Raw genomic sequence first — 20,682 nt, 5'->3', positions numbered from 1 at the left:
AGCCCTCAGGAAGGCCCCAGCTCAGCACTGATGTCCCGGCAGGGATGGAGGTGAGGGTGTCCCTGGGGCACAGGACCTGCCGGTGATGGCAGCCATTCCTGGGGACTGTCTCTGTCTCCAGCTGTGGAGTTGCAGCTTGTGCAAAGCCCAGCACAGCTGCCCTGCCGTGCCGAGGGTCACCCACTGGTTACCCCTGATGTGGGGCAGAAGAGCTGTGCTGCCTTTTCCCCGTTCCTTCTGTCTGTTTTGGGTAGTGGGATGCTTCAGGCACTGGAGAAATCCAGAAACTCTGAATTGTTGCAGAAATATGTTGGCTCAGGCCATGTAAAGGCATTTTGTTTATCTTAAAGCATCCGAAGTGTTCTTAAAGCTGGCGCTCGGGAGCTGCTGGAGTTTCTCCGGCAGCATGTCCCGGGAGCCGCCTGCGCACACGTCGGCTGTCTCCTGAACCCTGTCTGTAAACACGGCAGGCTCGTTTAGGCACCGCTCCTGTTGCCAAGGACTTCTCTGGAGATTACTTTCCTTTAGCACTTTCGTTTTTTCATAGCTGTAAGCAGCTCCCCCAGAGCTCAACAGTTTGTACAGGGGTTGAAGCACAGAGCAAGGGTCTCAACTGGTTCTGAAACTCTCCTTGCGAGATCCCGAGCTGCAGCAGAGTGCTGGAGAATTAGCCAAACTCAATTGCATTTGTTTAGCAAATTTGTTCTGATTTCTTCTGGCTTGCGCTTTGCATCATGGTATATTTGTGGCATGCTGGGACCTGGCCTCAGGTCTCTCCGCGGTGCCTCTGTCTGCCTGTGTTGCTTTTTTTCCCACCCCAGAAATGTGCTCTGATATTTTTTTTTTTTTTTGGGGGGGGTGGTGGTGTTGGGTTTTTTTTTGCTTGGAGTCTTTCTCTGCTTTTAGATGGCTCCATCTCTTGCTCCCTGGTGCTGGAAGTGTTTGTGTGCCTGTAGGAAGGAGGAACGGGCTGGGCTTTGTCTTGCAGGAGGGTGGTAGGTGCTGAGCTGCATGTGTCCGGGCCTTTTCTATGAGAGGCAATCCTGGCCGTAATCATCTTGGCGTGTTCCTTCTCCTCCATGGCTGATGGGTGGGAGATGTCCTCTGGGATCTCTGCTGGCCTCACCACCATGCCTGAGGTTTTCCTGAGCCCCTGCTTTCTGTGCTTTGCCTCTCAAGCTTGCTTTCCTCCTGGGGAATCTCTTGTTTCTTCGTTGATGAGGGCTGGCCTCTCCCAGGGACAGGCTCCTCTTCTTTATCCTCTTGGGACTCTTCTTAGTCCCCAAATCCAAACTTGAAACTTCCTGGTTTCCCTGTTCTCCCTTGAAATCGTGGTCCTTGCTTTCACTTTCTGAAGCATCTGCCACGCTGTCCCAGTTCCATACTGCGCTATCTCAGTCTTCCAGCCCCCCCTTGCCCTTCTTCTTCCCTGGCACTCCACAGCTGCCTCTGATAAATGTTCTGTAGCCATTTTGTGATCGGACCAGGAAGATTTCTTCCTCATGCCCCGCTAGAGATGCTCTCTTCTGTTCACTGTTTGCAGTACAGGCTTATTTTAGCTCTTCTTGTGTCTCTTCCCTTCTCTTCTGGCACCTCCACTCCCATTTCCCCACCACCATCTCTTTGATCTCTATTATCTCTTTTCAATCCCGTTGCAATTGGTCTCCCTGTTGCTGATGGCTCCCAGGCTGGGTTCCTTCCAAGCCTCGGAGGGCCTCCTGACTGCTCCTGCTGTGCCAGGGCCACATCCTGCACCATGCCCGAGGTATGCTTCCCGCTCTGCTGTTCCCCCTCTCCCCAGGCTGGGCATGACTCCTGAGCTGTGCTGTGTGCTGAAGCCAGCACCGGGGAGGCTGCACTCAGGGGCAGAGTTCACTGGGCACTGGATCTGCAGGGAGGCAGCAAGTCCCTGCGTGTTCACATGAGGAGTATGAAATGCAGAGCCTGGGTGCTGAGCTCTGCTGCTGAGGAGGAGGTTGCTAAATTTTCTTGTATGCCCTTGCTAGCTTACTCCTGGGCACTGATATGAAGCACAGGGATGCTGTGGCTTCTGCTTTTGATATCCTGGGCACCTCACAGTGTTTGGGCTGCCAGTGTGCCAACTGCAAGAATCTGCCTATAGTATGAAACTTGATGTCTAAGAAGAATATTGCACTGGTCTTTGTCTTATTGTGATTTGAAAGGGGGAAACCCAGCTTCTGGTTGTCATTGGAGGATGCTTTTTTGGGTGCTGGCTGTTGTCACTGCCTTGGCCCCCTGTCTCCATGTTTTACACTTGCATTTTTCTGGCATGAAATATTTAAACCTTTTTCATTCCTTTTATTGGATTCTTGAAGTCTTTTAGCAGCACTTCATCTCATGAATTATCATCAAGCAGTGTTACTGCCCTGCTTGTCAGGAGGGGATTTGAGCTGGTCTGCAGGGGGGGTCATTGGTGGCAGGGTGACGTGTGTTACAGTTCGAGATGCCACAGGGCTGGTGTCCCCTCACAGTGCAGGGTGGTGATGCCCTCTGCCATGCTGAGGCTGCCATTGGTGAAGATTCAGGTCCCACACTGGCCCCAATGTCCTTGCTGTGTTTGGGGATGACAGTGGGCAGGAGAGGGGGCTTGGGCTCTTCCACGCTGCCTGAAAAGCTGCTCAATGCTCCAGCCCTTGGCTGAGAGAGACCATGGTCTGGGCATGCCAGGCTGAATTGGTTTATACAAATTTATTTTCTTTTAAACTCTTTCACTCCTGCTAATACTTTCTGAAGCTTCTGGCCACTGGTGCAGTCCCTGTGTGACCTGCAAAGTGCTGTGCTACCTTTAGCATCTTCAGGATTTGCGTTTATTATTCTTCACCAGATGCAGCAGGCTTCCCGTAGAGAATCAAGGCAGTTGGATGCTCTCGGAGGCAAAGGCCCCTCTGCGTGTAAAACGTCTCCAGCAAGCCTCTTACAGCATCTGTGATTATTACAAATGCAAAATACAGAGCATTTTCTTTCTTTCAGATTCTTAAAAGAACACTTCAGTGTTAGATAGCAGGTATTGTCTGTGCTGTGTGCTTCTTGTTCCTCCAGCAGCACGCAGGGAGGGAGTGGCAATGGCAGGAGGAAATTACCTTTGTAGTCACCTGCTTCATCTCATGAATTGGGTCTAAGGAGAGCTGAAAGGGATGGGAAGGAGCTCCGTAGCCCCTGCACACCGAGAAAATGGTCTGGGTTGCCCCCTGGATCAAGGATGAGCCTTTGGGGTGATGCTGCCATGCTGGCTGGGGAGTGTGGGCTGCTGTGCTGGGGACCAGTAGTGATGGAGGTAACCTGTGTGGTCATAAACTTCAGGGAAGTAGGCTGGGATTGTGTAGTTATTCACTGTGCTCTGGGATACAGCCTGTGCTGGGCTTCAGAGCAGAGAGTTTAAGGGTTATGCCCTAGTCTTTCACCACAATCTGTTCTGTTAGGTGACTTGGTGAGCTGCTTGTTTCTAACCTGGCTGTGTGCACTCAGGACCTGTCTTGCTTGCTCAGTGTTTAATTCCCATCCTGGTACAAGCTGTGTGATACGGTGGATGGTGTCCTGCAGCAGCATAGCCTTACTGGTGTCCTGCTGATAACCTGGCTTTGATCAAAAAACTCCTTGGAGGAAGGGGAGTGAACCCAGGGCTGCTCCTGGAGAATGCTGAGTGTTGCATCGCTGGTGGAGCATCCTGTGATGTGCCACATAAAGTGTGAAGGGACCACCACAGTGGGTGTTTGGTGACATCCAGAGCAGAGGGTGGGACATGGGGCAGGCAGTGTCTCTGCCATGCCGGTCCCCTTGGTGTGCTGGAGCCTCTTCACTCTCACTGTAGAGCATGAACAGCCTTGCATGGGGATATTGCCTTGTAGCATGCCACATGGATAAATGCCTAGGGTGCGTGGAGCATCACCAAGGGGCTTGAGCGAGCCTCCAGGAGCACGTTGCTGCTGCCTGAGCTGGTCATGTTGTGCCCATGCGTCCCTCTGTCCTGTAAGGCTGAGTCATCTCTGCCCCTTGCCTGGATGTGGGGGTGCACATCTTTCCAAGCCAGTGCTGTAGGTGGGTGATAAAACCCAGCCAAGCTGGAGTTGCAGAAAGCAGAGCTTAGTGCTTGCAGGTGGGTGGGCATCAACAAGTCGAAAACATCCAGCCCCTACAAAGCCAGCACCACTTGCTCTCCGGCGGTCAGTGGTGTGGGAGATGCAGGAGCTGTGAACCTGCCAGCAGATTTGTGCCACCACAGCTGGCTGCGTGCTGTGCCCGCTGCTGTGCCCCTGGTAGATCCGCAGCAGGGTTCTTTGGGAGGGGCTGGCTGCTGGGCTCCCTCAGTGCCTTGCTGTCAGCCCCAAGCCTGGCAGTGAAGCCGTGCAAATACAATTGCAGAATAATCTGTGTTAGGTGGAGTAGGCTGGGGGAAAGCTGAGCCAGTTGAATGGGTGCTGCTTTTTTTTTTTTTTTTTTGAGATGAAGGGTAAAGGTGCTTATGTGCAGAAGTGATTGAGGGTTGGAGAGCCCTCTCCAAAGGGATGCTAATGGTTGTGAGTCACCTCGGAGGGCAGGATCATTTCGTCTTGAAAGGCTTAGAATGACCTGTTTAATGGGCTGGAGTTGATGTCCCTCTGTCATTCTGCAGCGTTGGGAGGAGGACTGGGAAATCTGGCTCACATACAGAGCACTCCCAAGGGGCTGGTGTAGGAAAACAGTTTAAAAAAATTGCCATGATTTGAGAACAAGCCTTGGTTTGTCTCTCTCTGAAATGAAGAGGTGGTAGCTGTAGCAGCAGAGGATCCAGGACTTCCTCTGGCCCAGCTACTTAGGGAGGAATGAGGTCTGTAAGTGAGTTGCACCCTCCCTGTTGCATCCCTGCTGCAACGTGGGGGCTTTCCTCTGAGTTTGCTTGTGGCTGTCTGGTGTGGCATCACAGGCTGTGCCATGCTGGAAGCAACAGCGGAGCCCATAGCTCTGGTGCATGTTGCTTCCCTCCTTTTAAATAGTTGGTATCTTTTAGCAGAGGCTGGTGGGCCAAGTCACACTGGCCTGGGTGTCTCTTCCTGAATGTGACAAGGGGGGAGGGTGTGAAAGTCTAAAATATCTGCTACCTGCATTGTTTCTGCATTGGGGATTAATGCTAATTATTTCCCCATTGTCTTCAGTTCCTGCAGGAAGCCTTGTTTATCTTACCCGCTTCACCAGGAATGCAACCCCAAGGAGTCTGTGCAGATATATTTAAACTTGCACAAAGCAGCACAATAGCCTTTGAATTTCCCGACTCCGTGGCATCCGTTGCAAGCTCGGCTGTCGCGTTCAGCGGTTTTGGGGTTTGGAGGCTGGAGGGGTGCTGGGCTGGGGCAGCCCGGCGAGGCTCTGCAGCAGCAACTGCCTCTGGGCTGACTTGCACAACCTTCCAGTTAGCAGGTGCTCGAGGTTGGGATCTCTGCAGGGAGGTTGGAATAGTCTTTTTCCTGCTGGCAGCGCTGAGCAACAAAACGGGACTGAAGCGTCCTCTTCTGCAGCTTGCTTTTTCATGGGCTCATGGGGCTGATGCAGCGCTGCAGCACATGTGCTTTTCAGAGCACAGTCTGAGCTGCCATCTGGGGTCACACCGTAGCCCTTTAGCAGGCTGAGAGGTTGATGGAAACCTTGGTCGAGGCAGCAGCTCTTGGTCCTTTTGGAGCTGTGCCTTGCTTGTGTGGCTCTGTTCCAGTTTGTCCCTTTCCCTGTGGGGCTGCCCGGTGCTGCTCAGCAGCAGGGGTTGGGGAGTGCGGCAGGGGGATGCCAAGCTCCGGGCTGGCACACTCGGGCTCTGTGTCTTTGCTGGGATGGGGCTGTACTGTGCAGGAGGAACCCCTTCTTTGGTTGAGGATCTGTCTTCATTCTGTCCCCTGATAAATGTTTGCACAGCATGAGGGTTCCTGGGGCATGCCTGTGACAGGCCAACTCCTCGCCGTGCCACACTTGCGTTGCAGCAGCACTGGTACCTTCCCAGATTGGCGTCTGTGTCTTCTGGCTCTTTTCTGCAGTGGACTTTGCCATGAGCCCAACCTTGCCTTTGGTACAGTCGTTTCTCTGCACCTCTTTAAACAGTGCTCCCCCATGGGTGAGCACTGCCCCTGTCCTGCGTTGAGGCTTGGGGGCCCAGTGGGAAATGCTGGAGTGGGGATAACCCTGGCGTGACTCACAGGATGCAGTTCCTGAAATATGCTCATCGCTCAGTACGGAACCGGGACTCTGAACGCTGGAGTGGGCTGCTGCTTCTCCAGCCTCTGGAGAGACTGAGGGGTTCACCCTCGAAATATGCTTCTCCTTGGCCACCCTGCTGCTCCAAGGTCAGTGGGGGATCTGTGTGCATCTGCCTGCGCTGCCTTGCCTTGCTTCTGGTTAGTGAAGGAGCAGAGCTTTCATGGTTGTTACAGCTAAAAAGCGGGGTGCTGGGTGGTGACGCGGGGGGCTCTGCTCGCTCTGTAGCTAATGGCTGGGAGGCCTGGCAGTGCTGACACGATGCCACATCGGTCAAGTCTTTGCCTGCAGCAGCTCTTCGGATGGCTGGATGCCTCTGTGCAGCGTACATCTGGGGGATAAAAGCTGTGACTTGTTCTTCAGCCCAAAAAGTTGTTATAAAGCGCCAGCTGCTGCTGCGCTGCACTGCATTTGCAGCCGTGCCCTCCCCTTGTCCTTGCAGGGCCAGGGGCCTCTGGCTGTTTGCAGGGACATCGCTGGGCTAGAGCTGCATTGCAGGCAGTGGCTGAGGAAGAGGGGAAGGACACAGAGCTGCGGGGTGCGTTTGGAGAAGGGTTTGGATCGAAAAGCTGCCGCAATGTGTGGTCTGGCAGGAGCCGGCCGGGCACAGGTCTTCTGTCAGGAGCTGCCGGTGCTGACGTGAGTGCTGTGTTTCACTTGCCTGCCTTACAACAGTCCTGGGCAGCGGAGGAGAAGCTGGTTAGACCAGGGGCAAGAGAGCACATAACTCCAGGAGAGGTGAAGGAGGGAGGTGGTGAGACCTGGAGCAGAGGAAGGGTTTGGTGGGCAGGGGAAGGAGGATTTGTAGGGGATGGCAGGGCTGCTGGTGCCAGGGCCACGGGAGCGGTGGACGTGCCAGTTTGGTGGTGTGCCAAGTCCCCAGCTGCTTTTCTTAATGACCGGGCTGAAAGTGGCTTGCTCGCATCTGCGCCGGTCTTGGGAAGGTGGGGCTGCTCCCGCTGCAGCCCTTGGAGCCAGGTGCCTGCAGATGTCCCTGGGTCCAGCACCGTGGGCTGGGGCTGCCCAGCATCGTTGTGACCCCCCAGCTGCAGAGTTTTGGCTCCCGAGCTGCCATGACAGAGGGCGGGGGCTGCTGTGTTTTGGCAGTGCCAGGCAGAAGCGGATGGCTGGGGAGGCTGGGATGGACGGACGGACGGACGTGGCACAGTGAGCGGAGAGGAGGTCTGCGATGGGCTGTTGCTTGCAGGAGGGTGAGCCTGGCTGCTGCAGTCTCTGGTTTTACTAATTGCTGGAGTGCTGAGGGCTCTGGGGAGCTGCGGCGTTTGACAGGAATCAAAAGCAACTGTGCTGCACTCTAGGGACCTGCCGAGTTGGAGGGGACTGGAGAGATGCTCTGCACCTTTTTGTGTCCTGTCAACACCCAGGCCACTAAAGGAGGTGGGAGAGGAAGGTTTCCACACCATGTCTGTGGGAATTGCCCTTTAAGGGTCCTGGGGGCTGCTGTGCACTGTTTGAGGGGTTTCTTTGAACTGCTCTAGCTGCTGAGAAATCCATAGGTGTGATTCTCGTGTGCATGGCTGCAAGAACTGGTGAGCAAATTGCAGGAAATCTCTCCCTGATCTGCTTTCCACGTCGTAAACTCCAGATGTCAGATCCCTCGGGAGTTGTTGGTGGGCATGTGCTGTGCAGAGGTCCCACGGGAGCACTTGGGGAGCTGTCACCTCGCCGAGCAGGGCACAGCACAGCGCCTCGTGCACGCTGCTGAGCCAGGCACCACTTGCAGGAGAGAGGTAAAATCTTCCCATTAACCAGGACATAACCGAAGAAAAAGCAGATGAGCTTTGTTCCTTGCTTGCCTCTGACATCTTGAGGGTAAGTGATGTATTTTCCCTCATGGAGACATTGTGGGCTTTGGCCACAGCATCTGTGCCCCATGCAGGTACCTCAAGACAAGCTCCTTAGAGCTGCTGCTGCTTCCCAGTGAGCTCGTCTGAAATGTGAGTGGTGCTGGGCGCACACCGAAGGGTTTGCATCTACAGGTGAAGCGTTCAGCTCCATCTGCAGAGGGCTGTCGTGAATGTTGTGGGTTTGAGATGCTTTCAGGATCCCATGAAATCCAAACCATATGCTGCAAGGCTGGCACCTGATAATGGTGAATGAGGAGCACAGCTTGATGATGGCTTATATTCTTGTGCAGTCACGACTGACTTAAAACAACACGCAACCTTTGTGCTTGTTCCTACACTGCAGTTCTGTCAGGCTAGACAAATAGGACATTAGCAGCTGATGGTTTAACATTAGGCTGAGAAAAACCCCTATTGTCATGAGTCCTTCCCACATCATACTTTCGGGCCCTAGTGATCCAGAGGTGGCTGCAGATGGGAAGGTTTCATTGCATTGCCAGAACAAATAGTGTAATCAGTTGATTTTTGCACAGCTGTAAGAGTATTATTAGCCATTTAAAACAATGGGATACGTTCGGCTCTGGTGCTGGCAGGAGGGGAAGGACGGCAGAGCATGCTGGGTGTGGAAGGTGCTGAGCTGGGGGCAGCGTACGTGGGGGAGTATCAGAGGGAGCTTGCTGGGGTGAGGTGGCTTGTGTATGCAGGAACTACAGAAATCTCTGGGCGGTGGTGGAGGCTGGTGGAGCTGCTTGACAAATGGAGAGATTTTATAGAGAGGAAAAGAGAGAAAGGGTGGTGGAAAATGCAGCGCCCTAAAACAGAGGAGCTCAAGGGGCAGCCTGGGAGCTCCTGCAGTGGGGACAGGAGCGGTGACCGGTAGGATGTGCTGGACCAGTGATGCTGACGGCGGGGCTGGAGCTCCCTGGCTTGGGGTGGTGCCTGCATGTTGGTTAGTAAGGCTTGTTTAGAGTTTACACGTTGGGAATAAATCCCTTTTTAGGATGTGGGGGACAAAAACCCCAACTAAAATTAGTTGTGCAAGCTGCAAGGGAAGAGGTGTTTAAGGTGCACCCCACCAGCAGTGTAGGGGTACGGAGCAGGTTGTGGAATCCCTTCCCAGCCTTGGGAGCTCCACTCCATCACCGGAGCCCGATGGGAGAAGTTCAGGATGTTGTGATGAAGTGAAACGGTTTCATTCCATCAGTCAAGACAATGTAGGCAGCGATGAAGATGAAATTCCCCTGGGGAATACGGTACTGTGCAAATGGAGAAATTAAAGAGCAACAAATCACCAGGGCCCGGTGGGCTCCAGCCAGCTCTTCTGAAGGAATTTAACAGTGAAGCAGCTGAACTGCCAGCAAAAAGTAATCTCTCATTAAAAGCAACTGCTGCACGGGAGCGCAGCCTCTTCTGCTCTGTCCTTAATTTAAAGAGGTACAAGAACAACTGTGGGAATTGCAGAGCAGCCAGCTTTATTTTAGCACCAAGAAAATTGGCTGAGAAAATAATTAAAGCTCGTGTGGAAATGCCTGAGCTTTAGTGTGATAGATTAAGGACAACAACGCATGGCTTTTATACAGAAAATCCAGTTTAATCAGAGGTTTTTTTTCTTCTTTTTTTCAGTATTGCGGTAAAATGATTGGGGAGGGTGGTTGGGAGATGAATTATTTGTATTTTCAGAAAGCCTTGGACAAATTAGCTAAGTTATTAAGGAAATTGTTAAGGCAGGAACTGTCAGAGGAAAGGCCAAATTCTGTTTGATGTTTTCAGATTTACTGGGAGGAAAGAGCAGGCGAAGAGGCGTGTGCTGCAGCGACAGCCTGGCTGAAGGATGCTCTTCACCGGTCTGGGACTTTAAGCTTGAAATTTAGAGTTAAATATGCATAGCAGCTCCACGTGCACCAGCATATCAAGGTTGCAAGTCAAGCACAGAAAAATGAGGTAATGCTAGGTCTAAATTGGCTGGATGAGCCTAATTGCCTCCCCTCTCTCTCCCTCGAGTATCTTCGTTAGGTAGGAAGGTATTGCTAATTAGACAGTCAGGAGGTTTTTTTCCTCATAGGACCCTTGTTTCTCTTGGGACAGACCTATCCCAAGGGCAAATTTAGGGCAATTTGTTGGAAAAGTTGATGTTTTCAGGAGCACGATGTCACTGGCAGGGCTGGAGGGGAGCGGAGGGGGAGCCCCTCTCCCCTGTCAAATCAGTGAGCGGATCCCTGTCGCTGCGGGAGGGTCCGGCTCAGCTGGAGTGGGGGCCGCGCTGGGCAGCCTGAGCTCTTTGAGGATGGGACGTGGCTGCTGGATGGGGGTTTTTATTTTGCCCTGAACAGCAATCAAATTTTGAACTTATTTTCTTGAGGACTACAAAAAGCATACAGACAACTGCTGCCCAGATTTCATATCCTGCTGTCGTGGAGCCAATTAAGGAAAGGGTTGCCATATTTTTTTAATTTTTTTTTTTTAATGTACGGGTGGAGCAACATGGCTTTTTTTAAGCCTTATTCTTGGAAGTGGCTGAGTAATTTGGGCTGAATTTATTTTGGGGGGTGGGGGGGAGGAAGAAAAAAAGAAAGGATAAAATAAAAAGAATTGCACTTGGTGTGGAAAATATCAACATGAAGAGTTAGCATTTGCCTAAGCAGGTCCAGCAAGGTTTACAGTGTGAGGCTCTGACTCTGAAAGCTGGCAAAGCCCTGCCCAGTTTTGGTGCTGGTGGAGACTAAGAGGAATTTCAGGTGGACTTAGCAAACACTGGTAAAAGTGAGGGCTGGCAGGGATCAGGAGGGTGTGCTGGAGGGAAAAATGTGACCTGCACACGTATATTGTTGGGTTTTAAATTCTCTCTAGTGGTTTATGAAAACAGGTGCTGCTGTGTCCATCTTGGCAAAGGCTGATGCGCACTGTGCCCAAGGCACATTGACTTGTCACCACCAAATGGTAGCAAAGCCAAATGCTGGATGGGACTGTTTTTTTTTTAGCCTGTTAAACCATCCACAGTTATACAATAATTATATGCTGATGCCTGGAGAGCAACTGAGAATTGCATCCTAAATAAATCAAACCCATAACTGGCAGGGCTTGGGAAGAGCTGCAGCTTTCCTTGTACTGCATGTCTGGTTGTGAGCAGGGGTAGGAGGATCGGCTTCAAGATGTAGTTGTGGCCAAGCCCCAGAAATTAAAAGAAAATGCAGCTGTTAGTTTTAAACACAGATGTGATGTGTTGTATTGATTTTTGGTATATGAACTCCATGGCACAGGGCTTGCATGGCATGGATGCATGGGCAAGAGCTTTCTTGCACCACAAGCCAAGGGGAAACCACAAGCAAAAGGAGCAGGGGAAATTTGGGGGTGCCTGAAGATGGTTGGAGGTATCAAGGGGAATTTTGGACTGGACAACCGTGGCCTTAGGGGATGTACACCGGGATGTCCCTTGTCCTGCTGTTTTTCTCTCCTCCCTTCTTTCTGTGGTGGCAGACCTTTGTATCACTCATGATGAACTTTTGAGCTCGAGGTAGCAATGAAACATGTTTGGCTTTGATCTTGTAAAAATAATAATTTGTCAGAGGTGGTAGGGGAACCTTTGTATCAAACGACTCTTGGTATAATTTGCTAAGGATATCCCGTGTAGCCCTGGGGCTCATGCTTCTCCGAGTCAGCACATGAGTTTTGGAGCCCATCAAAAAGCTGGGCTCAAAGTAAAAGCACAGGTCACTTTGTGTCCCAGTGGAGCTGGCAGCTGGCTTTGCCACCAGCTCCACAGCACCCACAGCATCACTTTGCTCACCCTGGTTCTTCCTGCCTTTCCCCTTCCCTTCCAGCTCTGCCCTTTCTTTGGCAGTCATTGATTGATGTTTTTTTTTCACTTTTTCTATTTCCCTTGGGTTTTGAACAGAGCTCACATTAACGCAGCTGATTCTGTTCCAAAGTATCAGTGACAGCTTGTCACTGGGGTTGTTTTTATCCCATGAACGGAAGGTGCTTGGTCTTGACTAATGCGCTGGTATGTGTATGTGCCTGGCAGAGCAGTGTCTGGCCATGGTGTCAGAGAATTGCAGAGGATGGGGGTGTTCACACCAAGTGCTGCTGATGAGGTTTGTCCCTTTGGGAGGTTGGGGGGCTGGGGTCTGAGTGCCATTCCCTGCTGCTGGGCTGGCACAGGGGCTCCAGGTAGCACCCAGCAGGCTCCCACTGTCCTGAGCAGTGATCCTGGTGAGGTTGCAGGAGCCACGGACGTGTGCATCTCTCCTGCATTTGTCCTCTCCGTGAGTCGTGTCTCCCACGCTTCGATCAGTCGGGAAGTGAAAGCGGGGAGGCATGGGGCAGCATGTGGGGATGTGTGACACCCACAGCGGGGGGGGCAGTCACGGTGGTGCAGGTGGGTGCTTTGCCCACATCTCATCTGCTGCACAGACTGGCCTTTGGCAGCATGGGTGCCCGCCAGCTGACTGACACCCACCTAAAACCACTCGTCGTCATCGTGCCGAGCGAAGGTGTGCTGGAAGGATGCTGCGTGCCTCCCTGTGTTACGCAATGGGAGAAATCCCACCCAGGCGTTTCCACAGCAAAAATGTTTGGGTTTATGTTACTGATTTGTTAAACCACTGCTGCTTGTAGTCGCACCCCTGCCCAGCTTCTGGGAGTTTCCCCAGGGGCTGGTGTGAGTGTGGCTGGGGCCACCTGACCCTTGGGCACAAGTGACACGGAGTCGTTTGTAAACCGTGTTAATATTTTATAGCTTTTATATTTAGGGAGTTAATGACTCTAAACAAAGCAGATTTTAATCTAATCAGCTTCTCCTCGTGCCACATCAATCCTGGACATCAAAGCAAACATCAAAGTGAGAGGCTTGAAAGGCTTCGAAGGCAGCGCCAACTGCTTCACCCAGGTGCATCTCAGAGAGCTTCCTCGTGCCTGCTTCTGCTCCAGCCTGGTTTTTGAGGCTCCTCTCAGTTATCTTGGATCTAAAGGATGTTGTCCCAGTAAAGAAAACAAGACTAACGTAAGAACAGCCCTCAGGAACAAAGCAAAAGGCTATTTAAACTTTTTGCGTCTTTTGCCTAGATGGCAGCGAAGCCAGGTGCTTCAAAGACAGGCAGGAGCTTGTGACAGCGTGAGGCATCTGATGAGTGGCTGCAGAGGCTATTGAGGACCTTCTTGCACCAATCCTTATTTTTAAATTATTTTCCTGTTGTTGGTCAGACTCTGAAACAAATCCTGTTATCCTGTTCTTGTCCTTTTTTTTTTTTTTCCTCTTTTTTTTTTTCTTTGTGTTTGCTGGCCAGAGAGAACCTGTGGATAAACTGGGGAGGTGAGAGGTGCTCTGCTCCCTATGCTGGGGTTGTACATGCATCCAGGAGCATCGGGCTGTTACGGCGAGGCAGCTGCTCTACCTGGAGTGTCCCAGCAAAGCAAGGGACCGACCCTGATTCAAAGGCAGTTTGTAAGATTTTTTTTTCAAGCACGAGTGCCCAAAACGGATGGGCGGGGAGCTGCCTGTGGCCGCAGTGATGGAGATGGGGTGGTGTTATGTCTGTGCAGTGGAAGCCCCCTCCTCCTGCCAGGGTTGGAGCGTGGTGCAGGGGGCCTGGCAGATCCGGCTAGCGGCAGGGGATGGCTGCTGCGGACGGAGTGTGCGAGAGCTCCCGGGCACACGGCCAGGAGCGCTTCCTCCCCACTGCTTTCCCATGGCCGAGATGGGCTCCAAGGCTTGAGAAAAGCACCAGGGGCCGCAGAGAGGAAGCTGTTGGGAGCTCTTGTGCTCCGCAGCTTTTTTGGAAGCAGCTGCTTTTCCACCATGTCTCTTGGGGGGGGGAATTAAAAAATGTGTGTATAGATATGTGCAGGGCTGCATTTGGGCAGGCCTTGATAAGGTTGCTGCAACATTAACATATCTAAATATCCAATTGCTTAATTTTATAAGCCCCTTGAGCTGATGCAGGGAAGAGCTCAGAATCTCCTCCAGGCACTTGCAAATCCTATTTCAGGCAATTAGGAAGAGATAGTGCGATAGACAGGGACTGGTGCGGGCAAGTCCCAGCAGGGCACCTGGGTGATTTGCCGTTTGCAGGCGCTGGAAGCAGCCATCCGCCCGGGGCAGGCAGGCAGAGGCCCCTGCCATGGTTGGGGACGACTGCCAGCACCGCTTACAGGGGAGGCTGGAGCTGGCCCCAGAGCACTGGGATTGCTCGAGGCTCCGAAGCTGCTTGGCGGGAGGAGGTGAATTGGAAAATACCTGCAAAAGGTGGGACTGCTCCTGCCCTGCCAGCTCCTGGGGTGCTGAGCCACAGGCACTGCCTGGCCCTGCTGCCACCTCCCTGCCCACCCAGGGGGATTTCTTGGGGCTTTCTGCAGCCAGACCCTCTCCTACTTCTGCTGATTCATCCCATCCACGCTCCGATTACAGCTGCTTTTGATAGTATTTTTCCTCCTCTTCCCAAACTGGAGCCCATGCACCCTGACAATGAGTGGAAACTGGGGGTGGAAACTTGTCTGGGTTGGGCACTGTGGTGTTTTTCATTGGGTTGGCTCCTGCAGCAGCACTGGGCTGAGGGGGTTCTTGCTGGGCTGTGACAGAATGGGACTTTGTCTGTTATACGGGTATGGGTATCACAGTGGGCATCCCTCAGAGCCTGACTCACTGGAGCTGAAGGAGACCTGGAGGCACCATGTGTGCGCTGGCTGTTGGGCATGATCTGGAGCATGGGTGAGAAAGGAGAGGCTGAATTCGATCCTGTGTTGCTGTGTGCCATTGGCTGCTGCCCTTTGCTTTGGGGTGGCGTGGGGTAGGGCTGGGAAAGCTGCGGTATGGCAGGGAGAGGCTCTGCTCCTGAGCTCTGAGGCATCTCTGGTGGGAGAAACCCATGTGCAGGTGCAGAAGGGCTGTGCTGCCAGCCCAGCAAGCAGTGGGACAGGCAGTCCTCCTCAAACAGGGCCCGCTCTTGTCTCCTGATGCTCCTAATGGAAGGGAACAATAATGGACTGAAATTCTGCTACTCAGACCTTGACTTTGGGTGGCTGTTTGGTGTCTGTAGGCAGCAGAGCAATGCTTAGCTCTCAGACCTGTCCCAATGTCTATCACACAAAGCCTGAACTCATCAGTTGATAGGAGTGGGAGCCAGTAACACTCAGTGCAGTGCTTCTTGCAAGTGAACAAAGTGAAAAATGCTCTGTCAGTTGGTGGGGTATTGCTGGGCCTGTAGCTGAATTTGTGACCCACGACCTGTCACTGATAATGGCTGCTGGTCTGTGACGGGACAGAGGCGGTGACATGCAGTGGGGATGAAACAATCAAAGAAGCCAGTGCAGTTGGATCTGGGGGATGACAGTGTGCCGTTTCCCCTGAGTGATTGTTCCTGCTGTTTGTCTCTTCCTGCCTTTGACTTAATTAGAAAGCAAAGCCTCACTCCTGGTGAAGGCTGCTGGGATGTGGGCTGAAGAGAGGAAGGCACTTTGGCTGGGTCTTTGGGCTTGAAAAAAAAAAATCCTGGCGTCCCTTGTTCCAGGATGGCAGCTAGCGGGCAGTAACACCCAGTTTCACCTCTCCTGCCTCTGGTGTACCAGCATCAAAGTCCCAAGCCATTTTCCTTGTAGGCATCCCCCTTGCCAGAGGCCATCTTGTCATGAATTTGGAAAGAAATCCCCAGCCTTCTCCTTCTGTACTTCCTCGTCTGGGAGCTCCTTCTGCCCAGATCCAATGCTTCCTCCAGTGCAGGACATCCTCACAGAGGGCTCAGCTCTTGCCATCATCTCCCATCTCTGAGCCTTGTGTGGCCAGACCCTGCCCTGCTCCCCCTTACTGGATAATTAAACTCTCTCCCTTGCAGGAGATATTTCCAGCCAGTGTCAACCCAGAGCAGCGGCACACTAATTCGGAGCAGAGAGTAGCTCTTCAAGTGCTTCCCTCCACCAGGTCCCCGCAGGGAAGCAGCGGGGCTGATTAATTGATTGCTGGTTTGCTTCCAGTGCAGAGCAGAGCTCAAGTCAGTGGGGCTGCTGTGAAGCCCACCCTGTCCCCCTCCTCAGTAATTAAAGCCCGTGTGTGGCTGTGGTGAGAATTGTGCGGTTTCTCTTCTTGGCTTTTTTTTTTTTTTTTTTTTTTTTTCCAGAGACCTGCCAGAGGCCAGCGTGAGGTCTGGGGGTGGGTTTGCACCCTGTGCCCACTGCAGTTTCAATGGGGCTTTCATTAAGATGGGGGTGTCAGCGTGCTGTGCCAGTGCCTTGCTGCTTGCTTGTCCTCCAGCCCGGGTGGAGAATTGTCCTGTAGCCTGGGTGGAGAGGGAGCTCAGTGGCTGCTGGGTCTGTGGAAGGGACAGCATTTGGGAGTGGGTTGTGTCACTGGCGGAGGCAGTCCGGGGCTTGTGGGGCAACCTGGTGCTCTGCAAAACTGGAGCTTGGAAACAGTGCAGCAGCATGTTAGGTCACTTGCAGAGAGCCCGTTTCCAGCCTCACACAGCGGAGATGATCTAAAAATATGAGCTTGTTTGCCTCCAGCTGGAGTTGATTTGGGCATCCCTGGTTGTTGCTGGAGTGCAGCAGAGGACAGCTGAGAGATGGAAGTTTGCAGACTGTAATTTCGCTGCTCTTCCTTCCCCGCCCCGCTCCTAAAAGGCGATGGCTGGGAGAAACACAGAGCAGGAGGATGGTACATTAGCGCTCCTGACCCACTTTGCTCAGAGTTTCCAGGACGTGATTCACCTTTTCCCCTTCACCAAAAGGAAACAGGACTGTGTAGCTGCTAGAGGGGATATTTAGAGGTTTATCTTTGCTGTGCAGCAGCACATGGGAAACCAGCATGGCCCCCTGCTTCTGTCTTGGGCAGTGCCTCACTAAAAGAAACATGAAATCATGTGGTTTCTCCTGTTTTTGTCTTCACCCTTGCTGTCCAAGTCCTATTCCCTGGCTAGGCTGGAAAGTGATGGAGATGACCTTACTGCTGCTCATTCTCCCCTCTCCTGTCCCACAGCACCTCTGGGTGCTGGTTTGAGCTGGTGGCTCGGCTCAGATGGACGGTATGGTGAGACACGTCAGCCATGCCGATGTGCTTTCCTGAGCCTGGCTGGGCTGTCAGAACAGTGTTGGGGTGTTGCAGAGGTGATGCATCTGACTCCCCTGGGTGCCTGTTTCTGGTGGAGAGGAGCTGCCTAGGAGAGCTGCTTTCTCATGTCTCTACTCTCCTCTCTCCCAGGTACCAGACCACCTTCCCTGGTTTTTGATGCTGAATCAGGATCGTTTTAACTAAAGATGGAAACACTGGAGTCAGAATTGACCTGCCCAATCTGCCTGGAGTTATTTGAAGACCCTCTCTTGCTGCCGTGTGCCCACAGTCTCTGCTTCAGCTGTGCCCACCGCATCCTGGTGTCCAGCTGCTCCTCCAGCGAGTCCATCGAGCCCATCACTGCCTTCCAGTGCCCCACGTGTCGCTATGTCATCTCCCTCAACCACCGGGGCCTGGAGGGCCTCAAGAGGAATGTGACCCTTCAAAACATCATCGACCGCTTCCAGAAGGCATCCCTGAGCGGCCCCAACTCCCCCAGCGAAAGCCGCCGCGAGAGGACGTATCGCAACAGCCCTACCATGTCCGTGGCCGGCGAGAGGATCGCCTGTCAGTTCTGCGAGCAGGATCCCCCGCGGGACGCGGTGAAGACGTGCATCACCTGCGAGGTGTCCTACTGCGACCGCTGCCTGCGGGCCACCCACCCCAACAAGAAGCCCTTCACCAGCCACCGTCTGGTGGAACCCGTGCCTGACGCGCACTTCCGAGGACTCACGTGCTTGGAGCACGAGAACGAGAAGGTGAACATGTACTGTGTTGCTGATGACCAGCTCATCTGTGCCTTATGTAAACTGGTGGGCCGCCACAGGGACCACCAAGTGGCATCCCTCAGTGATCGTTTTGAAAAGCTGAAGGTAAGCACCCAGCAAGGTCATCTGTAGGGGCTGGTGTTTGCTGAGGGATGGTTGTTAGAGCAGAAGCTGGTTCCAGATGCCCAAGCGGCACCTCTTATTTAAGCCAAATAACTCCTGAAGGACATGTGGGTTGCAGGATGCAGCTTATGGGCTCCTCCAGGACTCTGGTACCAGGAGGCTGAGTTGGATCTGGCTTGCACAATTAGAGCAAAGTCTTTCCTATTTTATTTTTCTTCTTCCGGTGTGTGTGCTCCCCAAGGCATTGGACCTTCTTCCCAAACAGCTGGAAATGAAACATCATCGTGCACCAAAGTATCCTGTGGCTGTTTCCCCAGGAGTGTGGCTTTCCCTCTGGGGTTTGTGCTGTCCTGTGAGAGAGCTGGGGTGGCAAAGATTGGCTTGGGGGACCTATGAGCATGATCCCCTGAGGCTGCTGTGCTCAGGCTGTGTCTGATCAGCCCTCTCAGAGGATGGGAGCAGGACAGGTTGGGCTGTGGGTATTTCCTTTTGGAAAGCCACTTTGCAGGCTTGCAGGCTGCAGTGTGTGGGAACCCTCTTATTGTCCATAAAACCTCCCCTGCAGGGCTTGCCCGTACCTGAGGATGCTGTGCCCCGAGAAGTGCTTTGAGGAGTGCTTTCATGTTCTTGAGCCAGCTTGCTCAAAGCTTCTTTGCTGTGAGAGAGGAGAGGGCCAGGCTCTGGGAGATAATGGGTGATTGAATGGGTTGGGAGCAGCCCTTTTGGAGAAGGACTTGGGGATATTGGTGGGTGGAAGACTGGACCTCAGCTGGCCATGTATGCTCACAGCCCAGAAAGCCAACTGTGCTTCACTGGGCTCACAGTATGGCCAGGAGGTCGAGGGAGGGTTTTCTCCCACTGTACTCCATTGAGACCCTGCCCCCCCGGAGCACTGCGTCCAGCTCTGGGGTCCCCAGCACGGGAGGACATGGACCTGTTGGAGCGGGTCCTGAGGAGGCCGCAGGAATGGTCCGAGGGCTGAGCCCCTCTGCTAGGAAGAAAGGCTGAGAGCTGGGGTTGTTCAGCCTGGAGAAGAGAAGGCTCCGGGGAGACCTTATTGCTGCCTTTTGATATATAAAGGGGACTCCTAGGAAAGATGGAGAGAAATTTTTTTACCCAGGCCTGTAGTGACAGGACAAGGGGCAACAGTTTTAAACTCAACAAGGGTAGAGTTAGGTTGGACATAAGGAGGAAATCCATTTATGATGAGGGTGATGAGACACAGGCACAGGTTTCCCAGAGAAGCTGTGGCTGCCCCCTCCCTGGAAGTGTTCAAGGTTGTGTTGAATGTGGCTTTGAGCAACCTCATCTGGTGAAAGATGTCCCTGCCCATGGCAGGAGGGTTGGACTTAGACTGGGTTTGAAGGTCCCTTCCATTCTGTGAAGCAATGATGGAGCTCATCTCTGCTTCCCAAGTGCCCCACACTCCTCTGTCTTTTGTCCTCTCGTGGGATCTCAGCACTTCAGCTCTTTGCAGATGCCATCCCTTGAGGGACTGGCCTGAGCTATCCTCTGTGTCTCGCAGAGGGACCATGCCAAGGGAGGGTGCTGTCTTGCAGAGAAGGTGGCTGGAGGCTGACCAGGACTTGGAAGCTTCTGAAGATCCCTGATATAGTCCTGTTGCCTGGGGTCTCCCTTCTACCTGCTTTCTGCCACAACCAGCATTTCCAGCAGTGGGGAGCATCTTCTCTGTGACAACCCATGTTTTCTGTCCTAATTTCCCCTGAGCTGAAGTGGCATAAATGGGCAATCATTCTCTCCAGCCCCCCTCACTTGTAGCACGTTATTGATCCGAACCGAATTGCTGTTCTGCTGCTCTTCAGGTAGGAGAGAGTAAACTTCCCAGGGATCCCTCTGGAGTACTTTGAAGCTTAATTTTTATGCAGTGGCTGTGGTTGTACTGAATATTATGTGAACCTGTATGGATGATGTTTGACCTATATAAAGTTAGAAATCCTTTTCCATCCCCTGTGCATTCCGTATGAGTCTGCAAAATGCTTTTAATTCCTCCTTTTTTTTAATATTAAAAAAAATATAGCTGGTCCCATTAGAGGTCACACTGGTGAGGCTGTAACTATGGCAGCAGTCATATTCCCATTATAACCCTTCTCGTGTTTCCAGCTGCTTCTTCCTCGGTTCTTTCTTCCTTAATGTTCTGAGCTTGTTCTGACCCAAAAGTGCTTTTCTTGGCTCTTTGTCTTGTTAATGTTTTGTACAAAATCGATCTGTCTGCTCTTGTTTTTTTTTTAAGGGCAGAAGAAATACTTCTATCACTGTATCAAAAACACAGAATACTTTTTTTATGTTCAGGCCAAATTAATTTTTCCTTTTTTTAAAAAAAAAAAACCCACAACTGATGCTGGAACTCTTTCTAGATGTCCAGTTTCCTGGGCTGTTTTCCCACCTGCCTTTCTCCAAAATCTTCCAAACCCCATGTGATGCGCCCAGTGATGTGACTTAAACATCTGCGGCAGCAGAAAGAACATGCTGTAGGATGTCCTGTACTTTATTTCTGTCTTCCGCCGTGTTCCAGCCACGAGGTCTGTCTTTTGGTAGGTGCTGCCAAATAGTATCGGTGCTGGTGTATGCCTGCAAAGTGTCTGGAGTTCGTGGTGGCTGATATTTACCTTTAGACCTTGATATGCCTATCTCATCTTCC

The 20,682-nt window shown here is 52.5% G+C and overlaps 1 protein-coding gene across 2 annotated transcripts in view; it reads left to right on the top strand.

The window, feature by feature from the left end:
* LOC113480126 (probable E3 ubiquitin-protein ligase MID2) overlaps positions 1-20,682 on the top strand; it is a 117,469-nt gene that overhangs the window by 7,317 nt on the left and 89,470 nt on the right. The window contains exons 1-2 of one of the 2 annotated variants that reach the window (XM_026848743.1): positions 6,799-6,873; positions 17,284-18,005. In XM_026848743.1, coding sequence (XP_026704544.1) covers positions 17,340-18,005 — 666 coding nt within the window. In that variant the 5' untranslated portion in view covers positions 6,799-6,873; positions 17,284-17,339. Of the gene's footprint in view, positions 1-6,798; positions 6,874-17,283; positions 18,006-20,682 lie in introns of those variants that run through there. The other variant, XM_026848744.1, reaches the window with a different exon arrangement.

This window comes from Athene cunicularia (assembly GCF_003259725.1).
Source record: "Athene cunicularia isolate RWA chromosome 4 unlocalized genomic scaffold, athCun1 chr4_part3, whole genome shotgun sequence".
In the NCBI taxonomy this organism is placed as follows: Eukaryota; Metazoa; Chordata; class Aves; order Strigiformes; family Strigidae; genus Athene; species Athene cunicularia.
The sequence above is the reverse complement of the archived record's forward strand: the minus strand, read 5'-3'. Positions and strand labels throughout refer to the sequence as shown.